Raw genomic sequence first — 24570 nt, 5'->3', positions numbered from 1 at the left:
TGGCAATTTGGCACCAATTTAGTACCTTTCTTCCTCACATATACGAATGGCACTGGAGAAGTGGTTTGGAAGGGAATAGATAAAGCAGGGTACAGTGAAGAAAGGCAGTTAATTTGATGAAGCGTGATGTACTGAGAAGGTAACGAGAACAGATGATTGCTGTTGCTGAACAGATGATTGCTGTAAAGCTCTTGGTTAAATGAATTCTTAAGAAAACACATGGAAAGCAACTAATTTCTTCACAATTCTGGACATCTCTCAGCCTGCCCAAATAACTGGTAACAATAATCAGTTAATTATGGAGATGAAAGTGAAATCATTGGATAATTTATTGAAGGCACTTTGTCGTTCTTAAGGTGTACCAGTAAATGTTGGAAATGTTCCTGTCATGGAGCTTTCTTTGGATATTTACAGACTAGTTTATGGTAAATGTCATTGTAAGAGAGCAATCCTATCTGGATTGGGGGTCGCCTCGGAGCCTGGGGTCAACTGCCAATCCAGTGCAGGGCGGGAGGAATGGTGGGGAGCGGATCTCCTTCTCGCACCCCCCACTCTGCTTTTGTGGCTAGATAGCCGATTTTGGCTGTCTATCCATGGGACCTTGGAGCGTGGGAAGCGGCAGCCAGATGACACATAGGATGTGTCATACCAGCATGTCCAATCACCCTGCCCCTGGGAACGCCCCATTTTCGCCGCTCTGTGCTGCTGTTCTGAGCACGGAGCACGGGGGCGATCCACACTGCCTACAAGGCAGAGTGGGAGGGGGTGGGTTCTCTGGAACTGACCTCAGAGAGCAGGCTCCGAGGTCGGTTCCTTGGAACAGACCTGTCCTATGACCATCTGGCCACTGACTAGCGGCCCTAGGATTGTGCCCTAAGTGACTAAAATGACAATCACAGTGACAAGTGGCACTTAGTTGTCCTTAGAATTTACTGATTAATGTTGTGTGTGTGTGATAGACATGCACACACATATTTACTTTCCCCATTAGACTGCTAAAATCTTAAGAAATCAAATTTCTGAGATTTATTGCAACATGTAACCAATTTTTATACATACACACTTTTATTAGAATACTCTTCATTTCTACAGAATATAGTAAATGCACCTGCTCCCTATACAGATACACGTTCCTCACAGACATACAAGAGCCAGTGGTAGCCTTAGAGGCAACCATTTTCTGTTGAATTAATAGAAGGAGGTTTCCTCTGGCTCTAGCAAGTAAATCACAATATTATTTTTCCTGCTCTAGTAGGCTTTTCCGATATTTTCCAGCATCACTAGCCCACAATATGTGGTTGATATAGGATTAGCTCATGCCTTTCTCACCGAGGACCATTCCTCAGAATATTCAATTGCTAATTGCCCCACAAAAGTTCAAAATCCTGCTCCGGTTTCTCTACCCCCCTTCCCAAGCCATAGCACTTTAAAAATCATACACGGCTTGGTCTCCTTCCTTTACCCAAAATAACCTCTCTCGAAAGACATCTAATTTAGTGTCATTTTTATATAAATTGTTCCCAGCTTGCAAAATTGAATATATAGTACTTTTTCTCTGGAGGCTGACATTATTCTCTCCCTTATCAGACCCAGATTTTTTTTTAAAAAAGTAGAATATTTAATCCCCCCGCCATTTTGATTACTAATTTTAAGCTGCAGTTGCAGGGCTACATCCACCTACCTAAGCTAGTCATTCCCTCCACATTCACCACAATATCATGTGGACTAGAAGCCATCTTGACAAAAGCACTACATACAATCTCCAACTCACCCTGCCCCCTCCAAAGATACTGTTCCCCCCCCTTGATGATTCAAAGGAGCAGCAAAGTTTTTCATGCCAATCTTAATCTTCAAATCAGGACCCGTGCATTCCTACAGTGGATTACGTACTGAGCACTCACGGCATGCCTTCGCTGGCTGAAACCTTTCTTTCTGACTGCAAAAATATTGTGCAGCCAACACGACATCTGCATACCGTACCTTCATGTTGCCTGCTTGCTTATCAAAAACCTCACCCTGACCACTTTTTACTTAGATTGTAAAGTGCTATTTGTACAGTAGCAAGAAGAGAAAAGCCGGGGGGAGCAGTTCTTGGTATTTACTCCTCCAAATCCCCATAAAGCACTAATATTCTTGCTTGTCCTAGTATCTAAAAATCCAAATTGAGATGGGGCTCCCAATATGTTATAAACTTAAACAAATACTCATTGGGCTTGTCCAGGAATGTGCCCAGGGGGCACAAATCTCTATGGCTTTAAAATCCAAACACTATCAAAGTTGATGCAGTAGATACAAAGTGGAAAGACAACAGTAGAAGCAGTTGTGATACCTTTGCCTTTTACTTCCCTCTACTTATTACCTGTGGTGGCCTATGTTATGTTTTAGCATACTGCATCTAGATCTATTCATATTTATGTTAGGGATGGAAGAGAAATGCATTTGCTTCGCATTTTAATGCAAACCTACCTAATTCGCACTTCCTCAACTAACATGTGAACTGACATGCAGTTGTCCTTTGGTATTTGCACTTTGCCAAATTTTGCAATTTAGTTCTCCAGTCAAAAAAATGCATACCAAAATTCACATATTAGGGAGAAGTGTGCACATATTAGTGAAAATAACATACAAAAATGCATTATATTAGGGGAATTGGCTGCTTGCAAAAAATGCATATATCAGGCAAAATTGCAAACAAAAATGTGTATGTAAGGAGAAATGCACATGAGAATGCTAACACATTTTTGGATGGGCCTCTTTTAAAAATTCACAGACAGATGTGGGATGGAATGAGCTTAAGACTGAAAAAATGAGAAACTGCAAGAAACTGAAATTGAAGTCCATCCTAATTCATATATATATTTGGAATTTTTTTTATATTGCCTGTCTAATAGCACAAGTCTTCTGTGATCAAAATAAGGGCAGGTCAGTAGACCAAATATTCAATACAGAGTGTTTTTACATATTGGATATCCCCCATGCAACCAAACTTTAGATATAGTCCTTATCCAAACAAACTACATAGAGCATAAATACAAATAATCAAGACAAGAATGATATCTCAAAACCAATGTTACTGTCCTATTTTGAAGATAAGGAACACAGAAGAGAGGTCTGAAAATGACTGGGTTTTTCCCCAGTGGTATCTTATTGACTTTACTGACCTTTATGCAAATAGAAATACATCGGTGTTGATAGTTTCATACCATCTGAAAATGTGGATGAAATTAAGATCTCAGCAACTGTCAGTATGAATACAATGCCTCAATGACACAGGTAAATTTGTCTTTTCGAGTTCTTTGAATCTTTTATTTATAAATACACTAAATAGCATCTACAATACTTAGTAATGCTAAGTATTGTACAAATGCATTGTTATCTTGTTTTAATTGACATTTTTAAAAGAATTTACTTGGCCTGCATATTTGACTGGAAATGTGCACTGGAAAAAAATACATGCATTTAACATGTTTGCAAAAATGCAGTAGCACTAAAGGTAACATCTTCAGAAGTGCCCAAGCACCCAAACCACTTAAAAAAATGATTTTAATACCAAAATCCAAGCTGTTTATTTTGACTTTTGCCCCTACCCTATCCTCTTAGGCTCAGGACAGCCAAAACATTTATGAACAAGTAATAAAGATATTTTGGATACACTCCTGGCAAAATTAAGCACTCCTAACTCCCTCTGATGTTTTGCCCCACTCATTCCCTTCTTCGCTTCTAGAACATATTGAGGCTTGGTCTGGAGAAGACTCAGATTTTGAAAGCTTGGGAATAGTCACCAAGACTATGTCTCTGAATGCCCAGAGGATTTTGGGTATATGGAGGTCAGGAGAAGCCATTCTTGGTGACTCTGAATACACTATCCCAAATGTAGAAGATTCCTTCTTAGCATGTTAATTAACCGCACAATACATGTCTGCTCAGAAGAAAGTCTCTTTGACTTCAACGGGGTTTACTCCCAGGAAAGTGGATGTAGGATTGCAGCCTTAATGATGCATGCAAAAGAGTTTGATTTTTCATGGCTGACTGCAGTTAGGGAGGTAGACTCTGGAATGCTGTTTCAAATTATATAAGTAAATTGGTCCTACATCTCACAACCCTGATGCTCTTAATCACCTAAAAATACTTTGCCACATTTGGGGTAATGTACTACATATACATACTTCATTGGTTCAGACGATACATGATTAAATATACAGCTTGTCTGCTTTGATTTTTCTCAAGCCTATTAGAAATGCACCTGCACAAATTACAGATTTTAAATTTACCTGATAAAGCATCTGGACCACTGTCGCTTGCCAGAACTCCTCTCTGCTTCGTCCCCCGCAGCTCACTTTTTGATTTCCAAAGGAGCTTTACCATTCTGAACATCTTGGGCAACTCCCAGGCTAGGATCCCTTGCTGACAGAAGGGCAGGCTGCCCATGGACAGGGACATCAGATCTTCCTCAGTTCCCCACCGCCTACCCATGTCCGAGACGTTGAAAAGCCCATTCAGGACTGGCATCCTCAAAGCGGCTGCTGCTACTGCTGGAGAGGAAAACTCCTTAGACTCCAGGAAGAATAGAAACACCATACACCGTTGTCCCAGCCTACAGAGAAAGTTTCTCTAAGCTCACAGCAGCCTCATTACTCCTAAAGTTGAATCGAAAAACTCCATGGAGAAATGTACTTTTCAAAGTTTCCCAGCCGTGAGCGTTCAGAAACTGTTCCTTCCCAGATAAATGCAAATGTTCTCCCTCTTCCCTTTACCTCCCCCTCTCTCAGGTTTCGAGTGAACTGTCCTTGATTAATCTCAGCCTACAGCTGGAACCAGAAGAAGAAGAAAAAACAAACAAACTGGGAATATATTTCATTTCTTTTGCTTCCCCACCCTTCACTCCTTTGTTGGCGAAGACCACCAGCCAAATGAAAAGTACTGGCAATTACAGCCACAGGAACATTTTTATTTACCAGTTCTGTGATAATTAGACACTATGATGTGAACAGCTGCTGGCTCTAACACGAAAGCTTCTTGCCAAGCTATGCCCTGTATTTATTTATTTATTTATTTATGGGAGGTGGGAAGATACCTTGAGCAGCCCACCAAAGCCAGCTGAAATTTACCTCACTCTGACTGGCTTAGTCCTTAAGGCCATTTTCCTGCTCAGCTAATGACTGCCTTCTGATGAAGATATTAAGAAGGCCGTGTTTGAATTTATGTGCAAAGCAATCCAATTAAATAAGCGTCCCAACCCCCTCTTTCCTCTTCCCAGTTGTTTGGTTTTCAATCTCAGCAAATCTGGAGCTCAGACTATTAATCAAGCCACTTTGTAACCTCAGCTGCCCTTCAGCTGGACAGGAAATAACACTGATTCACATTCCAGAATGAACTGTGAATGAAATGAATCAGGGAAGCAGTAAGATTCAGAGGTGGCGTAATATCTGACAAACTGCTTGGATTTGTTTTGAATGTAAAATTCCAGTTTTTAAAAGAAAAACGATTGTGCGTGTGTGTGTGTGAAAGGGAGAGAGAGAGAGAGGGAGGGAGGGAGATGGTACCTTGGTTGACTGGTAAATAAAAAACAAGCCTTTGAAATTTCGCTCTTTTTCAGTTCCATTATGAGCTCATTTAAACAGCATAAAAAGACGGGTACTGTATAGAACTCCACCTGAGTGAAGCAGCAAGTTCATGTGAACACATCCATTGGGTGGGCTAGTAGATTAGACAAAGAACTAAAAGGGTCCTCATTATTCACCTTCAAAGGCAAAACCAGAACCTTCTTTCTCACTGCTCTGTGTGGACACTTGTGTCATCAATAGAAATGGAGTTCCGTTCATTTCAAATGTTTTTGCTAACAGCCAGGTGCCTATGAAGGGAGGCAATTCCAGAGCGACTAATGTTTTTATTAATGGATGTAATTGATTACATTTTAGTGTATAAAGGGCTTTATCATTCTTAAATAATTCATTTTTGTTAATTTCATCATTTGTCTTCATTTACTTTATTTACTTTGGTAGGTTAACAGAGTAGCTCTGTTAACCTACCAAAGCAAACAAAAGAAGTGAAACAGGCAACAGTCCTATGGAATTTCAAAGACTAAGAAGTGTATTGGGACACAAGAAGTGGGCTCTAATCCAGTTGTGGGCAGAAGGAAGATCTCCAGATGTTTGTGACTTCAACTCCCAGAAGCCCCTGCTAGCATGGGCAATGGCCAGGAATGTTGGGAGTGAGGTCCAGAATATCTGGAGATCCACTTTCTGCCCACCCCTGCTTTAATCCATGTTAAATTTTTACTGTGGCATAAATTGTTAGTCTGCAAGGTGCCACAGGACTCTATTAGTTTGTAAGAAACACAGGATACACTTTTGTTTATTCTAGAGCTTCTAAGTCACCTTTCTGCCATATGGCCCTCAGAGCAGTTTACAAATGATTACATTGTTTTGTTGTTGGGCTTTAAACTGAATTGTCCATGCCCTGGACATGTTTTATTTAAAGGGAGATGGCCAAAGTTTTAAATAAATAGATTCCCCCCCCCCAAAATAAAATATTAAATTATAAACTATATCTGTAGGAACACTTTAGTACCAGTCTAAGAAAGGTTAGCTATGGTTAAATTCCATTTAAATCAATAGAGATTAAATCAGCCATCACAAACATCAGCGGGACTTATAGCTTCATGAATAGCTCTGTCTGGAATGGGCATTTCGTTGCTCTTCTCTCCTTACTGATCTACTCTACAGCGACATCATTTCTGTAGTGCAGAGACAGCACAGATTCCGTATCAACTCCCTAGCAGTTGCTGGGAAAGGCTGGCACGGTGGATTGAGACTTGCACCGAGGTTCAATCCCTGCTCAGTGATCAAGCTCATTGGTTGGCCTTGGACCATATTTCTCCAACCTAGTGCCCTCCAGATATGTAGAACTGCAACTCCATCATTCCCAGCCAGCATAGCTGTTGGGAACGGCAGCAATGATGTGAGTTGAAGTTAGGGATGTATGGACTGTGTAAACTCCGCTCCGTCTGTGTTTTGCGGATTGTCAGGTGCCTTTTGTTCTGTCGTCCGCTCACAGATGGATGCAAAATTTGTTTTTTCATCACACAGAAAAATACACAAATAATTATAATAAGAGGTTTCATAACAATTTGCATAATTTATCTTACTACGTAACATTTAGCGTATTGTCCCCCATTCTATTTAACTTTTCCTTAGCAGAAACTTGTGCATTTTCTTACGGATAAATATGAGTACATTTCAGGAAAGTAAAAAAAAACATCCAAAAGTCCATGGACTCCACACGCCCTGAGGGGGGTCGCTCTGCAGCAGATTCGGCAGGTCAGATTCTTATAAATCCAAGCTCATTTTAGTCCATCTCAATTTTCTCCAGAATTCCTAGTTGTAGTCCAACACATCTGCAGGGTCCAGGGTTGGGGAAGGCTGCTGTAGGCAAATAACTATCTCTCAGTCTTCACTACTTCACAGAGTTGTTGTGGGAATAAAATAAGATAAACCCATGTAAACTACCCTGAGCTCGTTTGAGGAAGGCTGGGATACTAATGCCTTAGTAAGGCTACAATCTGAAACTCAGTAAGGGAAAAGCCCTATTGAACACAGTGATATTTACTTCTGAGTAAACATGAAGAGGATTTCATTGTCAAATAGCTAATAAGTTTGCATGATGGCTAGTGAGCCAATTATCTGAGCTCTCACGCAAGTTAGGCTAGACACAGAAAACAAGTTTTAAGTGTGTTGAAAGTACTTTGAAAGAGGCATAGCATGCTACAGTTTCTGTAGAACTGTACAAACACCTTGCTTTTGTTCACTGTCACTTCCAGTCAGACAGATTTGTAGGTTTTAAAACCATACAAAAGCCTATAAACCCTGCTTAATAAAGGCAAAACTTTTACAAACTGCTTTTAGCACTCTGGGGAAAAAAGCCCTCTCACTCTCTAGCCTTTAAGCACTTCTGCCTCTTTTAGAGTACAGTTTTATTACAAATAAAATCATGAGATTCATTAACTTTGATTTTAATTTCACCATCCCATGGTTTAATTTTTATTTCCCTCCCAGGCTAAAATTAAGCATATTGTCTTTTTTTTCTAGACAGAAAAATACATGTGCAGATAAACAGGATCTTCATTCATAGACGAAAGAGGAAAAACAGAGTGGATTGAATTTTAACATCCTCAGGTTTTAAAAAACAGAACATACAAGTTTATCTTGCTGATGCCAAAATCATCAGAAGGAACAGCATGATACTTCCACTGTCCAAGCAACCTTAGTGTTCCCACCTCAGACAGAAGATGGTTGTATTATTAAGAGTTTCTCAAATGTTTTCCAATGTGCTCTGTTATTAGATTACTTCTTGAATATACTCTTATAGTAAGCACTTTAATGGCATGAAGAGTGATGTTCTTAAGTATAACACCACTGTTGTTGTAATGATATTATTTCCAGTAGTGGTTAGCACCAGGATATCCTGACCTTTAGAACAAAGGGGTTATGAAGAAAGAAAACAATCATATTCTGTAGCATTGCACAGATGCACTGATCCATTCATAAAACGCATGTTGCCAAGCATGTTATGTCCCAGATCAGTGGAAGTTCAACTACTTTTTAAAATATTTGATAGCATTGGCAGCGCTCTCAGGACTTTCTTTCTGGAAACTCCCAGGCTGGCTGAGCTCTGATGGAGTTGCAACCATGCTACTTTTGCCTTGGTGTACTAAACGTCAACCATCTGGTATTGACCAGACTTGCCTCACTTTCTGGCTGGACCCACCCAATATGGCTGGAACTCTGATATGGATTATGTGGGGATGGGGAAGACTCTTTCATCTCCTGCCCAAGGCCTGAGTTTTTTTTTAAAAAATCTGCAGTTATATGGCAAAAGCTGATCTGTGCATGATAGCATGTCACATGACCTGGAACTGGAAGCCAGTATAGGTGGGCTGAACCGTCATGTGATTAGAGTCCCTGACGAATAACAGTCAAATCAGCAATGCCAGCTGTTTCCTAATATGACCAGCTCCCCAGGAATGGAAACAATCTTTTTTGATGTTGGGTGTGAGGATGAGATACTTCTGTGGCTGTGGTAAGAGTAGGAGCGCACGAAAGCCACTTACCTGGTCTCGCAGTTTGCTTCGCGGTGGGGGGAGACACTTCGCTGCTCCCCCCGAAGTTCAGGCCGGGGGGGGAGGCTTCCCACCTCGCCCGGCTGAAATTCAGGCCGGGGAGGAGGCGCCTCGCCTCGCCCGGCCGCGAAATAAAAAGTTAAAAAAAAAAAAACGCCCCCGTGATAGGCTACGTGACGATTAACGTAGCCTATCGCAGCTAGATCTGCAAAGTCAGCCGTGATAGGCTATGTTAATCGTCACGTAGCCTATCATGGGTGACTTTAATAAAAAAAAAAAACGCGTACGCAAATGGTGGCCCCCATAGGGAGCTGCCATTCGCGTTCCTTATTTGGTCGCTGTAGTCTACGTAAAGATTTACGTAGACTACAGCAACCAAATAAGGAACGTGAATGGCGGCTCCCTATGGGGGCCGCCATTAGCCGTACGCGCTTTTTTTTTTTTTAAAGTCACCCGTGATAGGCTACGTGACGATTTACGTAGCCTATCACGGCTGACTTTGCAAATCTAGCCGTGATAGGCTACGTTAATCGTCACGTAGCCTATCACAGGGGCGTTTTTTTTTTTTTACTTTTATTGGAATGGCGGCGGCAGCAGCCGGTCGAAAAACCGGCTGCTGCCTCTGCCCCTGTCGAAGACCTGACGAACCGCCGCCGGGACCCGCCGCCGGGAGGGACATTCGGGAAAGGTAAGCCCCGTCCCGGGGGGGGGTGCGGGGGGCGGGGGGTTGCGGAGAATTTCTCCCCGAAACTACTTTGGGGGGCCGAACACGTTGGCACTCAGCCCCCCGAAGTTTCGGGGAGAAATTCTCCCCCATCCCTAGGTAAGAGGTACAGAAAGGGCAGAGGGTTAGATGGGCAAAAATAGGATATGGCCGATTAAGGATTAATTTTCTTCACACAAAGGATGTGGATCAATGACAGTACCCCTAGTTGGGGTCTAGGTGATGGTGGGATGAACTTTCAGCAGAGGAGGCCATGTCAGGGTTACAGTCAAGAACAACATGCAGAGCATGCAAACTACCTACTGCCCATGAACCGTTTGGATCTTCTGGACAGAGTCTACATGCTTACAATCAACGTACAGAAGTTTGAGGGTGGCAGTATGGTCCTGTTCCACCTTCCTGGCATTGATTAGACACTAAGGGCACAATCCTCTGTGGATTGCCAACAGCCTCTGAACTCGGAGGCTGCTGTGTATCCAGTGCAGGATGGGCCATCTTCGCCTGTGCACTCCAGCTGCCCTGCATTTCTGCTAGACAGGCAATTTCGCCCACCCAGCGGGGTCACCTTGGAGGGGGAGGGAAGGAGCCTTGGGCAGCCATAGGATACTTCATATCGCAGCCACCCCGGTCTCCCCCCCCCGCTCCTGGGAACGCCCCCTTTTCCCCATTTCTGCACTCCATTTTCCAAGCGCAGAGGGGTAGCTGGCGCAGTTCTCTCTGCACTGGCAACAAGGGGAGGAGGCGGAGGTGCTTTCCTGTCTCCAATCTTGGAGCCAAGAAACTGAGCTATCTTATTTCCCCCCACCCCCCCATTGCCTGAAGCGAGGCATAGGATTGTGCCCTCCACTGTTGTCTGAATAGGACTACAGAGAACAGGCATTGGACCGAAAGCAAAGTGTTGCTTTATTTTATTTTAAAATATGACAGGTCTAAAATCAGTGCTTTTATCTTCCTAGGGATGAAATAATGTAAAAGTGGATCCTATTAAAGATCTCTTCCTCTATTAGATGGGCAGCTTGATCAAAATGGCTGGTTAGCTAATAGGTAGGTTGCATCTTTTCACTCCACCTAGCAAATGCCACTAGAAATGATAGTTCAAATTAAAAAACAGAACAAAAAAGCATAGAAGTATCCAGCCTTGCTGTATGTATATCGGCCACTCTTGAGAAGAACCTCTGCTATGCTGAATTCCTCTCCCAAGCCCATGCTAAGGAGAACCTGGAATGAATGAGAAGACACTTCTGTAGTTGTGAAATTATCAAAAGCCCTATTCATGCATTCTGAAGAATATGCAAGGGCCCCAAGCGGGGATGGGACTGTGCATGTTGGCCCCACCTGCAATGTCCCTGTGTGCACTGGGCCCTGCTCCTTCCTTCCCTGGGGTTCTACTTGTGTTCAGTTGAATGCGACTGGGGATCCTGTTTTATCAGGGTCCCTGATAGCCCAGAGTTACTACTTGCGTTCAACTGAATGTAAGTAGGGTCACTGGGCAAACCTTTCTGCTCAATGCAGGGAGGGTAGGGAATGGAGGGGAGGGGCCTGGGATGCACTGGGATGTTGGGAGTGGGGCTGGTGAACAATGCCTGTTCTCTGTAGTCCTATTCAGACAACAATGGAGGGAGCAATCCTATGCCCCCCAGACAGCGTTTGGGAGAGGGGCATAGGATAGTTTGGCTTCTCCACTTTGAGCCCTTACATGTCTTCAGAATGTGTGAATAGGGCTAGAGTTATCTGAACACTACCACCACCATTTGATTCCTAACTAACTGAGGTGAACAGCTATTGGCTGTGCAAGGATTTCTGCAGTAGCTCACACCAAGATACAAAAATTAAAGAGAGACTGGTGATAATGTGAGGAAGAAAGGTGATAAAATGAAGAAAGGGAATGAGTAGCTATTTTTGTTGCTCGTGTTTCACAACTGCTAAACCTGAAGAATGTTTTATATATTTGTATTTCACTTTTAATCTACACAGCAAGATAATCTACAGAGCAAGATCAGCATCGCTGTGTGCCTGATGATAAAAGAAATGTCTCCTGTATATAGGGTGGTCCCTTACACATCACAGAAAAAGAAGAAAAAGAAAATGGGACACAGTTTAGTACAATATTTGCATATGCTAATTTATATATGCTGATACAAATTTAGAAGTGATTACTATAACTTAAATAGAAATACAACACACCTCACCATAGTGGAGAAGACTGACTAGGTGACCCGTGTGCCTGTTCAGTCTGCTGACCAGGGGCTGCATCTTTAAACTGGAGCTGCCCTATACAAAGAGAGGATACCTTTTAATAGAAAACTGTCCTCTGTAAAGTGGGACATACGGTCACCCTAACTGTGTATTTTGCCAGTCTGCTGCCGCATACAGGGCCATCATTAACCCAATGCACTGATTTTCATTGTAGTTTCTGTCTCTCTCATCCATTCTCTTTGAAAGGATTTCAGTTGGCACAGAACTGTCCTTTTGGCTCTCCGCTGTCTTGGCCTACTGCCTCCAACAGCAATCCCACAGCAAACAAGTCAGGTCCCACAAAAGCTGTAAAAGATCCTTCTTCCCTCCTCTCCAATCAGTTTTGATACCCACAGTCCAGATATCCATTTTCCAGAGATAACCTCCTTCTCCTGTTTCAAGAACTTAAATGATACCCAAACGTCCAATTCAGTTTTCCCCAAAGATGTCATTAGTATTCAGCTGTTGTGGCCTAAATAAACAGAACAAGGGGAAGACCAATTTTTATATTTTAATTCCCAACACTAGTCAGTATCACTCCAGTGTTGGGAAGCTCCTGGGTCTCATTGTAAAATGGTAAGTTCATGCTGTAAGGACATAGGGCTCAGAAGAATACTTTGGAGGAAGAGGAAAGATGATAATATAAATTAATGTAATATAATTATAATACCATGTAATGTAATAGAAAATATGTTGAGAAGATGAGGGTTCAACAATATTTTCTGGCAGTTTGTTCAATATCCTTTAAGAAGGTCAGTTTTTTTTCCTGGTATTAAATTGCTTTTCCTCATAATTGTTTGCATCCATTATTTTTTAGCCCCTGGTTTGCATTCCATTTGTTAAGAGTACTCAATCTGTGAAGGTGGGGGCTTCTCTATTTTGGGCCCTCAGATTTGGAAGTCCCATCTGAGAGAAGCCTACCCAAACCTGGCACTCCAGATCTTTTATCAGGGGATGACTTTTTCCCCACTTCAGAAAGATTTCTGGTAAACTGTGCTGAATAATAATTGTTTTAATATTTGAGGAAAAGAAGAGTACTTTTATGTGGCATCTCAGGCATCATCAAAAAAGAGGACACAGATTTACATAACATTTGCATATGCTAATTTATATTAGCACATTTAGAAATAATTGTTGTTGTTGTTCAGTCGTTCAGTCGTGTCCAACTCTTCATGACCCCATGGACCATAGCACGCCAGGCCTTCCTGTCCTGCATTCTCTCCCGGACTGTGCTCAAGTTCATATTCATTGCATCAGTGATACTATCTAGCCATCTCATCCTCTGCCGTCCCCTTCTCCTTTTGCCTTCATTCTTTCCCAGCATCAGGGTCTTTTCCAGAGAGTTTTCTCTTCGCATTAGGTGGCCAAAATATTGGAGCTTCAGCTTCATTATCTGTCCTTCCAATGAGCACTCAGGGTTGATTTCCTTTAGGATGGACTGATTTGACCTCCTTGCAGTCCAGGGGACTCGTAAGAGTCTTCTCCAGCACCACAGTTCGAAAGCATCAATTCTTCGGCGCTCAGCCTTCCTTATATTCCAGCTCTCACAGCCATACGTTGCTACTGGGAAAACCATAGCTTTGATTAGACGGACCTTTGTCGGCAAGGTGATGTCTCTGCTTCTTACTATGCTGTCTAGGTTGGCCATAGCTTTCCTCCCAAGGAGCAAGCGTCTTTTAATTTCATGGCTACAGTCACCGTCTGCGGTGATCTTGGAGCCCAAGAAAGTAAAATCTGTCACTGCTTCCATTTCTTCCCCTTCTATATGCCAGGAAGTGATAGGGCCAGATGCCATGATCTTCGTTTTTTTAATGTTGAGTTTCAAACCAGCTTTTGCACTCTCCTCTTTCACCCTCAACAAGAGGCTCTTGAGATCCTCTTCGCTTTCTGCCATTAGGGTGGTATCGTCTGCATATCGGAGGTTGTTGATAATTCTCCCAGCAATCTTAATTCCGACCTGTGATTCATCCAACCCGGCGTTTCTCATGATGTACTCTACATATAAGTTAAATAAGCAGGGCGACAATATGCAGCCTTGTTGTACTCCTTTCCCAATTTTGAACCACTCGGTTGTTCCATGTCTGGTTCTTACTGTTGCTTCTTGACCCTCGTACAGGTTTCTCAGGAGACAGGTAAGGTGGTCTGGTACTCCCATCACTTTCAGAATTTGCCACAGTTTGTTGTGATCCACACAATCAAAGGCTTTAGTGTAGTCAATGAAGCAGAAATAGACATTTTTCTGGAGTTCTCTTGCTTTCTCCATGATCCAGCGAAAGTTGGCGATTTGATCTCTAGTTCCTCTGCCTCTTCGAAACCCCGCTTGTACTTCCGGTAGTTCTCGGTTCGCATAGTGCTGAAGCCTAGCTTGTAGGATTTTGAGCATCACCTTGCTGGCATGTGAAATGAGTGCAATTGTGCGGTAGTTTGAACACTCTTTGGCGTTGCCCTTCTTTGGAATTGGAATGTAAACTGACCTTTTCCACTCTTGCGGCCATTGTTGAGTGTTCCAAATTTGTTGGCATATTGAATGCAGCACTTTAACAGCATCATCTTTTAGGATTTTAAATAGCTCAGCTGGAATACTGTCATCTCCGCTAGCTTTGTTGTTACTAATGCTTCCTAAGGCCCACTTGACTTCACTCTCTAGGATGTCCGGCTCAAGTTCAGTGACCGCACTATCATGGCTAACAGGGACATTAAGATCTTTCCTGTATAGTTCTTCTGTGTATTCTTGCCACCTCTTCTTAATCTCATCTGCTTCTGTTAGGTTCCTGCCTTCCTTGTCCGTTATCATGCCCGTCTTTGCACAAACGTTCCCTTGAGATCTCCAATTTTTTTGAAGAGATCTCTAGTCTTTCCCATTCTGTTGTTTTCCTCAATGTCTTTGCATTGTTCATTTAAGAAGGCCTTCTTGTCTCTCCTTGCTATTCTCTGGAACTCTGCATTCAGTTGGGTATATCTTCCCCTCTCTCCCTTGCTTTTCGCTTCCCTTCTTTCGTCAGCTACTTGTAAAGCTTCATCAGACAGCCACTTGGCTTTCTTGCACTTCTTTTTCTTTGGGATGGATTTCGTTGCTGCCTCCTGAACAATGTTACGGACCTCCGTCCATAGTTCCTCAGGCATTCTGTCTATCAGGTCTAATCCCTGAAATCTATTCATCACCTCCACTGTATATTCATAAGGGATATGATTTAGGTCATACCTGAATGGTTTAGTGGTTTTCCCTACATTCTTCAATTTAAGCCAAAATTTTTCAACAAGCAGCTCATGATCTGAGCCACAGTCAGCTCCAGGTCTTGTTTTTACTGACTGTATAGAGCTTCTCCATCTTTGGCTGCAAAGGACATAATCAATCTGATTTTGATATTGACCATCTGGTGATGTCCATGTGTAGAGTCGTCTCTTGTGCTGTTGGAAAAGAGTGTTTGCTATGATCAGCGTGTTCTCTTGGCAAAACTCTATTAGCTTTTGTCCTGCTTCATTTTGTACATCAAGGCCATGCCTGCCTGTTATCCCGGTGATTTCTTGACTTCCTACTTTAGCATTCCAATCCCCTATGATGAAGAGGACATCTTTGTTTGGTGTTAGTTCTAGAAGGTGTTGTAGGTCTTCATAGAACCGATCAGCCTCAGCTTCTTCAGCATCAGTGGTTGGGGCATAGACTTGAATTACGGTGATGTTGAATGGTTTGCCTTGGATTCGTACTGAGATCATTCTATCGTTTTTAAGATTGTACCCCAGTACTGCTTTTCCCACCCTTTTGTTGACTATGAGTGCTACTCCATTTCTTCTAAGGGATTCTTGCCCACAGTAGTAGATATGATGGTCACCTGAATTAAATTCGCCCATGCCTGTCCATTTTAGTTCGCTGATTCCCAAGATGTCGATGTTCAGTCTTGCCATCTCATGTTTGACCACCTCCAGCTTACCTTGATTCATTGATCTGACATTCCAGGTTCCTAAACAATATTGTTCTTTACAGCATCGGATTTTCTTTTCACCACCAGACACATCCACAGCTGAGTGTCCTTTCGGCTTTTGCCCAGCCGCTTCACTCTTTCTGGCGCTACTTGGAACTTCCCTCTGCTCTTCCCCAGTAGTATATTGGACACCTTCCGACCTGAGGGGCTCATCTTCCGGCGTCATATCTTTTAGCCTTGTGATACGTTCCATGGGGTTTTCTTGGCAAGAATACTGGAGTGGGTTGCCATTTCCTTCTCCAGCAGACCACATTTTGTCAGAACTCTCTGCCGTGACCTGTCCGTCTTGGGTGGCCCTGCACGGCATAGCTTATGGCTTCACTGAGTTACGCAAGCCCCTTCGCCACAACAAGGCAGTGATCCATGAAGGGGTAAAAATAATTACTATAATTTAAATAGAAATAAAATACCTCTAACTATACTGTGGAAGACTGAGATCAGGTGAGCCATGGGCAGCTTTAAGGCCCCTGTGATCCTTCCCTCTTTATGGCTCTTTATCTTCAAAAACACTTTGGTCAGCTCTTCTAATAGAGGACAACTTCAAATAGAGGACTGTCCCCTGTAAAGTAGATAGATGGCCACCCTATGTGGTGAGGAGATGACCTGATTTCTAATCTTTTATTTACTAATTTCCTTAATCGGCACTCTACCTGAAGGATGGATAGGGGCTCTGGATAGGGGTGCCACAGGGTTCCATCCTCTCCCCAATGCTATTTAACATCTATGTGAAGCAGCTGGGGGCTATCATCAGGAGGTCTGGGGTATGGTGTCATCAATATGCAGATGACATGCAGCTCTACCTCTCATTCAAATCTTCACCAAGGCTGGCCGTAGAATCCCTGTCCAAATGTCTGGAGACAGTGAGTGGCTGGATGTGGAGGAACAAGCTGAAGCTGAACCCTGACAAGACCGAGGTACTTTTGGTGGGAGACAAGAGGAAGTTGGGGGTTGTTGACTTGGTGTTGAATGGGGTACGGTTACCCTTGAAAGACCAGGTCCGCAGCTGGTCATCTTAGTCTCCCAGCTTAGTCTCCGCAGGGGGTCATCTTAGTCTCCCAGCTGTCCATGGAGGCTCAGGTGTCAGCTGTGAGCCGGACAGCGCTGTACCAACTCCATCTGATACGGCGGCTGTGCCCCTACCTTCCCGACCACCTGCTCCCATCAGTAGTACATGCCCTGGTCTCCTCTCGTTTAGATTACTGTAATTTGCTCTACATGGGGTTACCCTTGAAGATGGTTCGGAAGCTGCAGCTGGTACAGAACGCGGTGGCTCGCCTGATTAAAGGCAGCCCCCAGCGAGATCACATCACTCCAGTGCTGAAGGAGCTGCACTGGCTACCAGTTGTTTTCTGGGCCAAATTCAAGGTGTTGGTTTTGACCTTTAAAACCCTATATGGTTCTGGCCCAGCCTATCTCAAGGAGTGCCTCCAGCAACACCAGATAGGCTGCTCAACAAGATCAGCCTCGGATGGCCTTCTCTCTGTCCCATCAGCCAGGACAGCTAGGCTGGTGATGATGAGGGAGAGGGCCTTCTCTGTGGTGGCCCCCACTCTGTGGAACTCCTTCCCTAGGGAACTCCGCCATGCCTCCTCTTTAATGAGCTTCCACCATGCATTAAAAACATGGTTGTTCAGGCGGGCATTTGGGGTGGGCTAGGGTAATGTTAGAAATGTGATGTTTTTAATGTTGAATTTTATTGTATAAATTGTTTTTATTGTTGTACATTGCCCAGAGTAGCTGGGTGACCAGCCAGAAGGACGATTAATAAATTTAATAAACAAATAAAATAAAATGGGGCCTGATATTTATGTGTAAATGGTTTGCAAGAAGGAGCCATGATCTTGGGCGCTCCATAGGCATACTGTTTGCTTTGGGGGAACTGACATGCTGCTTTACCATGCAGACTATTCAGTTATTTATTTACTGAAAACATTTGTGCCCCTCCTTTCAATAAAATATTTCCAAGGTGGCTTACAACATATAAATTAATAAAAAATAAAACAGTTATATATTAAAACAATTTTGGCTGTAGCTATCTTTTCAAGAGCCAACTAAACACCTATCTAAAATCCATGAAAAGATGGGAAAATCAAGATAGTTTTAACCTAGCACCTAAAAGACTAGGCACTAGGTAAGATAAGAGAGGGAGTAACACGTAGCCAAGCTGCGACCACTGAGAAGGCCCTACTCCTGGTAGTGATCCACCTCGCCTCAGAAGGCAAGAATACCCAGAAATGGGCTTTTATTCAATATTGGGCAAGTTCATAAAGGAGTAGGTAGTCTTTCGAATACTCTTGCCTGCACCACCACGCCGAACTTCTATATTTTCAAATGAACTGCTTTTAAAAGGGCCCCGAGGGTCATTATAGTGTACCACTGGGACTTCTCATGAAGAATGGGCGAAAATGCAACATGATAATATTTTAAGTACTGTGTTTTTACAAGCTGGATGTACTGAGTTTGGATTTTTGTTAGCTGATTTGGAATCCTATTTGAAAAGGAAAAGCAGGCCAAAAAAAGAAAAGGAAAGGAAAAAAAGGTTCATAAATAAATCTAAGGAGAATGTAGACTTAGAAAATGGGGAAGGAGTGAATCCAGAACATCTTTTACTCTAATCTAGAGTTTAGGGTGGTTATTGCTAATGTACCTATATTTGTATACCTGAATAACAATGAAGTAAGATCATGCCTTTTAGTTGCCATTTTTGTGCCCCAACAAGAGTGTATAAAGAGATTGACTTATAAACTAGAAGAGCTCTTGTTTCATATAGGATGACAAACGGTTTTCCTCTAGCATTTTGGCACACTGTGTGAACTCTGGTTTAACATTCTTTCCTAGAAACCACTTTGCAGCAAGAGTAAATGGGGCATGAATATTGTAATAGCCAGAGGAGAGCAATGAGGTACTTGTGTGCCTGTTTGCTTGGAAATGAGATGTGATGCGCCTGTGATATGATATCTTCATCATAGTTTCTGCCTTTGACAACAGAATGAGGCAGCACAGATGCCCTCCTTGCAATGAAAACTCCCACTGAAAATACAATGCCTACTGGTGAAGTTTTCTAAATAATTGGGGAATTGCATTCACTGAGGTGGAAGAGTGCATCCACTGCTTTCTCCCTTTAGTACAGAGTTCCCCAACGTGGTGCCTTCCAAATGTGTTGGGTTTGCAGACCCAGCACATCTGGAGGGCACCAGATTGGGGAAGGTTGATTTAATGCATAGTTAGAACTTTAAGGATTTTGTTACTGGATCAGATGAAAAGGCCCATCAAGTTTTCCCTTTGTCTCTGACTGTTCCTAACCAATTAGGAAGCTTGGTCTTGATGGAGACAGCTTTCCCTTGTAGCAGGGGCTGTTTATGAACGTAGGGTTTCTTTTCGGGCTTCTACAGCTCATTCATGGATCACTGCCTTGTTGTGGCGAAGGGGCTTGCGTAACTCAGTGAAGCCATAAGCTATGCCGTGCAGGGCCACCCAAGACGGAAAGGTCATGGCAGAGAGTTCTGACAAAATGTGGTCCACTGGAGAAGGAAATGGCAACCCACTCCAGTATTCTTGCCAAGAAAACCCCATGGAACGTATCACAAGGCTAAAAGATATGACGCCGGAAGATGAGCCCCTCAGGTCGGAAGGTGTCCAATATGCTACTGGGGAAGAGCAGAGGGTATTTCCAAGTAGCGCCAGAAAGAGTGAAGCGGCTGGGCCAAAGCCGAAAGGACACTCAGCTGTGGATGTGTCTGGTGGTGAAAAGAAAATCCGATGCTGTAAAGAACAATATTGTTTAGGAACCTGGAATGTCAGATCAATGAATCAAGGTAAGCTGGAGGTGGTCAAACATGAGATGGCAAGATTGAACATCGACATCTTGGGAATCAGCGAACTCAAATGGACAGGCATGGGCGAATTTAATTCAGGTGACCATCATATCTACTATTGTGGGCAAGAATCCCTTAGAAGAAATGGAGTAGCACTCATAGTCAACAAAAGGGTGGGAAAAGCAGTACTGGGGTACAATCTTAAAAATGATAGAATGATCTCAGTACGAATCCAAGGCAAACCATTCAACATCACAGTAATTCAAGTCTATGCCCCAACCACTGAGGCCGAAGAAGCTGAGGTTGATCGGTTCTATGAAGACCTACAACACCTTCTAGAACTAACACCAAACAAAGATGTCCTCTTCATCATAGGGGATTGGAATGCTAAAGTAGGAAGTCAAGAAATCACCGGGATAACAGGCAGGCATGGCCTTGGTGTACAAAATGAAGCAGGACAAAAGCTAATAGAGTTTTGCCAAGAGAACATGCTGATCATAGCAAACACTCTTTTCCAACAGCACAAGAGGCGACTCTACACATGGACGTCACCAGATGGTCAATATCGAAATCAGATTGATTATGTCCTTTGCAGCCAAAGATGGAGAAGCTCCATACAGTCAGTAAAAACAAGACCTGGAGCTGACTGTGGCTCAGATCATGAGCTGCTTCTTGCAAAATTTCGGCTTAAATTGAAGAACGTCGGGAAAACCACTAAACCGTTCAGGTATGACCTAAATCATATCCCTGATGAATATACAGTGGAGGTGAGGAATAGATTTCAGGGATTAGACCTGATAGACAGAGTGCCTGAGGAACTATGGACGGAGGTCCGTAACATTGTTCAGGAGGCAGCAACGAAATCCATCCCAAAGAAAAAGAAATGCAAGAAAGCAAAGTGGCTGTCTGATGAGGCTTTACAAGTAGCTGACGAAAGAAGGGAAGCGAAAAGCAAGGGAGAAAGGGGAAGATATACCCAACTGAACGCAGAGTTCCAGAGAATAGCAAGGAGAGACAAGAAGGCCTTCTTAAATGAACAATGCAAAGAAATCGAGGAAAACAACAGAATGGGAAAGACTAGAGATCTCTTCAAGAAAATTGGAGATCTCAAGGGAACGTTTTGTGCAAAGACGGGCATGATAAAGGACCAAGAAGGCAGGGACCTAACAGAAGCAGATGAGATTAAGAAGAGGTGGCAAGAATACACAGAAGAACTATACAGGAAAGATCTGAATGTCCCTGATAGCCATGATAGTGCGGTCACTGAACTTGAGCCGGACATCCTAGAGAGTGAAGTCAAGTGGGCCTTAGGAAGCATTAGTAACAACAAAGCTAGCGGAGATGACAGTATTCCAGCCGAACTATTTAAAATCCTAAAAGATGATGCTGTTAAAGTGCTGCATTCAATATGTCAACAAATCTGGAACACTCAACAGTGGCCACAAGACTGGAAAAGGTCAGTTTACATTCCAATTCCAAAGAAGGGCAACGCCAAAGAGTGTTCAAACTACCGCACAATTGCGCTCATTTCACATGCCAGCAAGGTGATGCTCAAAATCCTACAAGCTAGGCTTCAGCAGTATGCGAACCGAGAACTACCGGAAGTACAAGCTGGGTTTAGAAGAGGCAGAGGAACTAGAGATCAAATCGCCAACATTCGCTGCATCATGGAGAAAGCAAGAGAATTCCAGAAAAATGTCTATTTCTGCTTCATTGACTACGCTAAAGCCTTTGATTGTGTGGATCACAACAAACTGTGGCAAATTCTTAAAGTGATGGGAGTACCAGACCACCTTACCTGTCTCCTGAGAAACCTGTACGAGGGTCAAGAAGCAACAGTAAGAACCAGACATGGAACAACCGATTGGTTCAAAATTGGGAAAGGAGTACGACAAGGCTGCATATTGTCACCCTGCTTATTTAACTTATATGCAGAGTACATCATGAGAAATGCCGGGTTGGATGAATCAGAGGTCGGAATTAAGATTGCTGGGAGAATTATCAACAACCTCCGATATGCAGACGATACCACCCTAATGGCAGAAAGCGAAGAGGATCTCAAGAGCCTCTTGTTGAGGGTGAAAGAGGAGAGTGCAAAAGCTGGTTTGAAACTCAACATTAAAAAAACGAAGATCATGGCATCTGGCCCTATCACTTCCTGGCATATAGAAGGGGAAGAAATGGAAGCAGTGACAGATTTTACTTTCTTGGGCTCCAAGATCACCGCAGACGGTGACTGTAGCCATGAAATTAAAAGACGCTTGCTCCTTGGGAGGAAAGCTATGGCCAACCTAGACAGCATAGTAAGAAGCAGAGACATCACCTTGCCGACAAAGGTCCGTCTAATCAAAGCTATGGTTTTCCCAGTAGCAACGTATGGCTGTGAGAGCTGGACTATAAGGAAGGCTGAGCGCCGAAGAATTGATGCTTTCGAACTGTGGTGCTGGAGAAGACTCTTACGAGTCCCCTGGACTGCAAGGAGGTCAAATCAGTCCATCCTAAAGGAAATCAACCCTGAGTGCTCATTGGAAGGACAGATAATGAAGCTCCAATATTTTGGCCACCTAATGCGAAGAGAAAACTCCCTGGAAAAGACCCTGATGCTGGGAAAGACTGAAGGCAAAAGGAGAAGGGGACGGCAGAGGATGAGATGGCTAGATAGCATCACGGATGCAATGAATATGAACTTGAGCACGCTCCGGGAGAGAGCGCAGGACAGGAAGGCCTGGCGTGCTATGGTCCATGGGGTCACGAAGAGTCGGACACGACTGAACGACTGAACAACAACAACAACAACAGCTCATTGCCATGGATAGACCTGTTAGGATTTATCTGAGAGATAAAAGAACTGTACCCCTGTGCTTCTTCTTACACAAACTTCTACAAACCTCTGAATAGGTAAGATATACATGGTGGACAGCACAGTGTACATAGTTTATAAAAGCCTCCCCCAACCTGGTGCCTTCCAGATATGTTGGACTACAACTCCCAGAATTCAGTTGGGGAAGGCTGGCTTCTTCTTCTTAAAGTGCCATTTCCTATTGGAGGTTAGCTATCATTACAGCTATTTTAGTTTTTGACGCTGCTACTCTGAATAGTTGTATAGAAGTACAGCTGAACCATTCCCTCGGATTCTTTAACCATGATGTTCGTCTTCTTCCTATTGATCTTTTCCCATCCATTTCGCCTTGTATAATGAGTTGGACTATGGTGTATTTTTCACCTCGGATAATATGACCAAGGTATTGTAACCTTCTTCTTTTGATGGTCTTTACCAATTCTGTTTGTTTACACTGTATAGTACGTTCTCATGTGTTGATCAGTCCATGGTATTTTCAGCATGCACCAATATATTCATATGCTTCTAAGGCTGGCTTAGAAGATGCAAAGAGCAGAGCAACCCTCTCCACCCTCAGGCTACCTGTTCATAGAACTAGACATGGGAGAACCCTATGCACAACAAAAAATATTAGGGAATTCATTTTCATACATCAGGCTCTGAGGTCGGCATCACATGTGTGTGCACACCCATGCCCACACACACACCAGTGATGCGTACACTGGTTGTTGTTTTCCTGCCTGTGCTACCAGTGACGAAAGAGTGATTTGTACCAAGATCTCTGGGGGAGGGCATGCCGTCTACCCCTTCCACAGTGATCCTGATACAATTGCTCTTTCCTCGCTGGTAGCAGTGGCAGGAAAAAAGCCATCTGTATCAAGATCGTTGGGGGAGGGGATGGAGAGATGTCTAGCCCCGTGGGGGCGTCTGTTAAGGCCTTGGGTGGGTGCATGGCCTGTGGGTTGTGTAGCTCTGCCATACAAAGTGGTGATAGCCACTAACATAGATGGCATTAAAAAAAAAGTGTTGAGAAACTCATGGAGGATAGGTTATCAATGGCTATTGGCTAAGCTAGCCAAAAATGGAACCACCATATTTAAAGGGAGCATTCTTCTGATTACCAGATACTGGGGACAAACAACAGGGAACAGCGCTCTTCATCATGTCTGTCAGGAATGCCCTTGCTGCCTTCTGAAATCCTCAAGTAGCCAGAATCAACACGCAGACGATAGGGCTCTTTTCCAAGGCTTTATTTCCATTCAACCTAATGACGCTTACAGATGCTAATTGCATCAACCTAATGAGGGAAACTTAAGTGAGCTGCCTACCAGAGGTTTCTAGCCTTAGTGAATCAGTTGATCTCCGTTTGGAGGGCAGAGGTGGGAAACCTCTGAATTTAAGGGCTAGGAGGCGAAAGTCCACCCCTTTCCTGTGGAGCATCGGGACACAGCTGTTGACGTCGTGCCAAGTGGGCTGAGCGCCTCCTCTCGGCACCCTCCATCTCCCACTTGTCCTTTCGCCGGTGCCTAGCGTCCCAAAGCTCCAATTGTCCCTTCCCCTGCCTGCCAGGGTCGCTACCACTCTCAGGAATGTGAGCAGGGAGGGACTCTCCCTCCGGTGGCACCTCTGAACAGCGCGTGGGTTCCTCTCCCACGGTTTCTATCTCTTGTTCAGAATCAGAACTGCTTTGGGGCTCTCTGGGCTCCAATCCAACCCTGACAATGTCCTGCTTGTGAGTCTGTCAAGAGTGGATAGCTAGCTACTTTTGAAGGGAATGTTGGGCAAGATGGACTTTTGGTCTGATCCAGCAAGGCAATTCTGATGTTATTCCTGGAAGGGTTCCTGTAGTTTCAATAGCT

General features: G+C 43.5%; 1 protein-coding gene across 3 annotated transcripts in view; it reads right to left on the bottom strand.

Moving 5' to 3' along the window:
- PDE7B (phosphodiesterase 7B) overlaps positions 1-24570 on the bottom strand; it is a 223515-nt gene that overhangs the window by 103663 nt on the left and 95282 nt on the right. Inside the window, exons 3-4 of one of the 3 annotated variants that reach the window (XM_084827613.1) lie at positions 12027-12113; positions 4272-4529 (exon numbers count right to left, since the gene is read on the bottom strand). The exons of 1 other annotated variant lie outside the window; for it this stretch is intronic. In XM_084827613.1, the coding sequence (XP_084683739.1) occupies positions 4272-4509 (238 nt within the window). In that variant the 5' untranslated portion in view covers positions 4510-4529; positions 12027-12113. Of the gene's footprint in view, positions 1-4271; positions 4533-12026; positions 12114-24570 lie in introns of all 3 variants that reach the window. One more of the 3 variants, XM_084827612.1, reaches the window with a different exon arrangement.

This window comes from Heloderma suspectum, chromosome 1 (assembly GCF_057233095.1).
Source record: "Heloderma suspectum isolate Gila_16-S chromosome 1, 16-S_ref, whole genome shotgun sequence".
NCBI classification, from domain to species: domain Eukaryota; kingdom Metazoa; phylum Chordata; class Lepidosauria; order Squamata; family Helodermatidae; genus Heloderma; species Heloderma suspectum.
The sequence above is the reverse complement of the archived record's forward strand: the minus strand, read 5'-3'. Positions and strand labels throughout refer to the sequence as shown.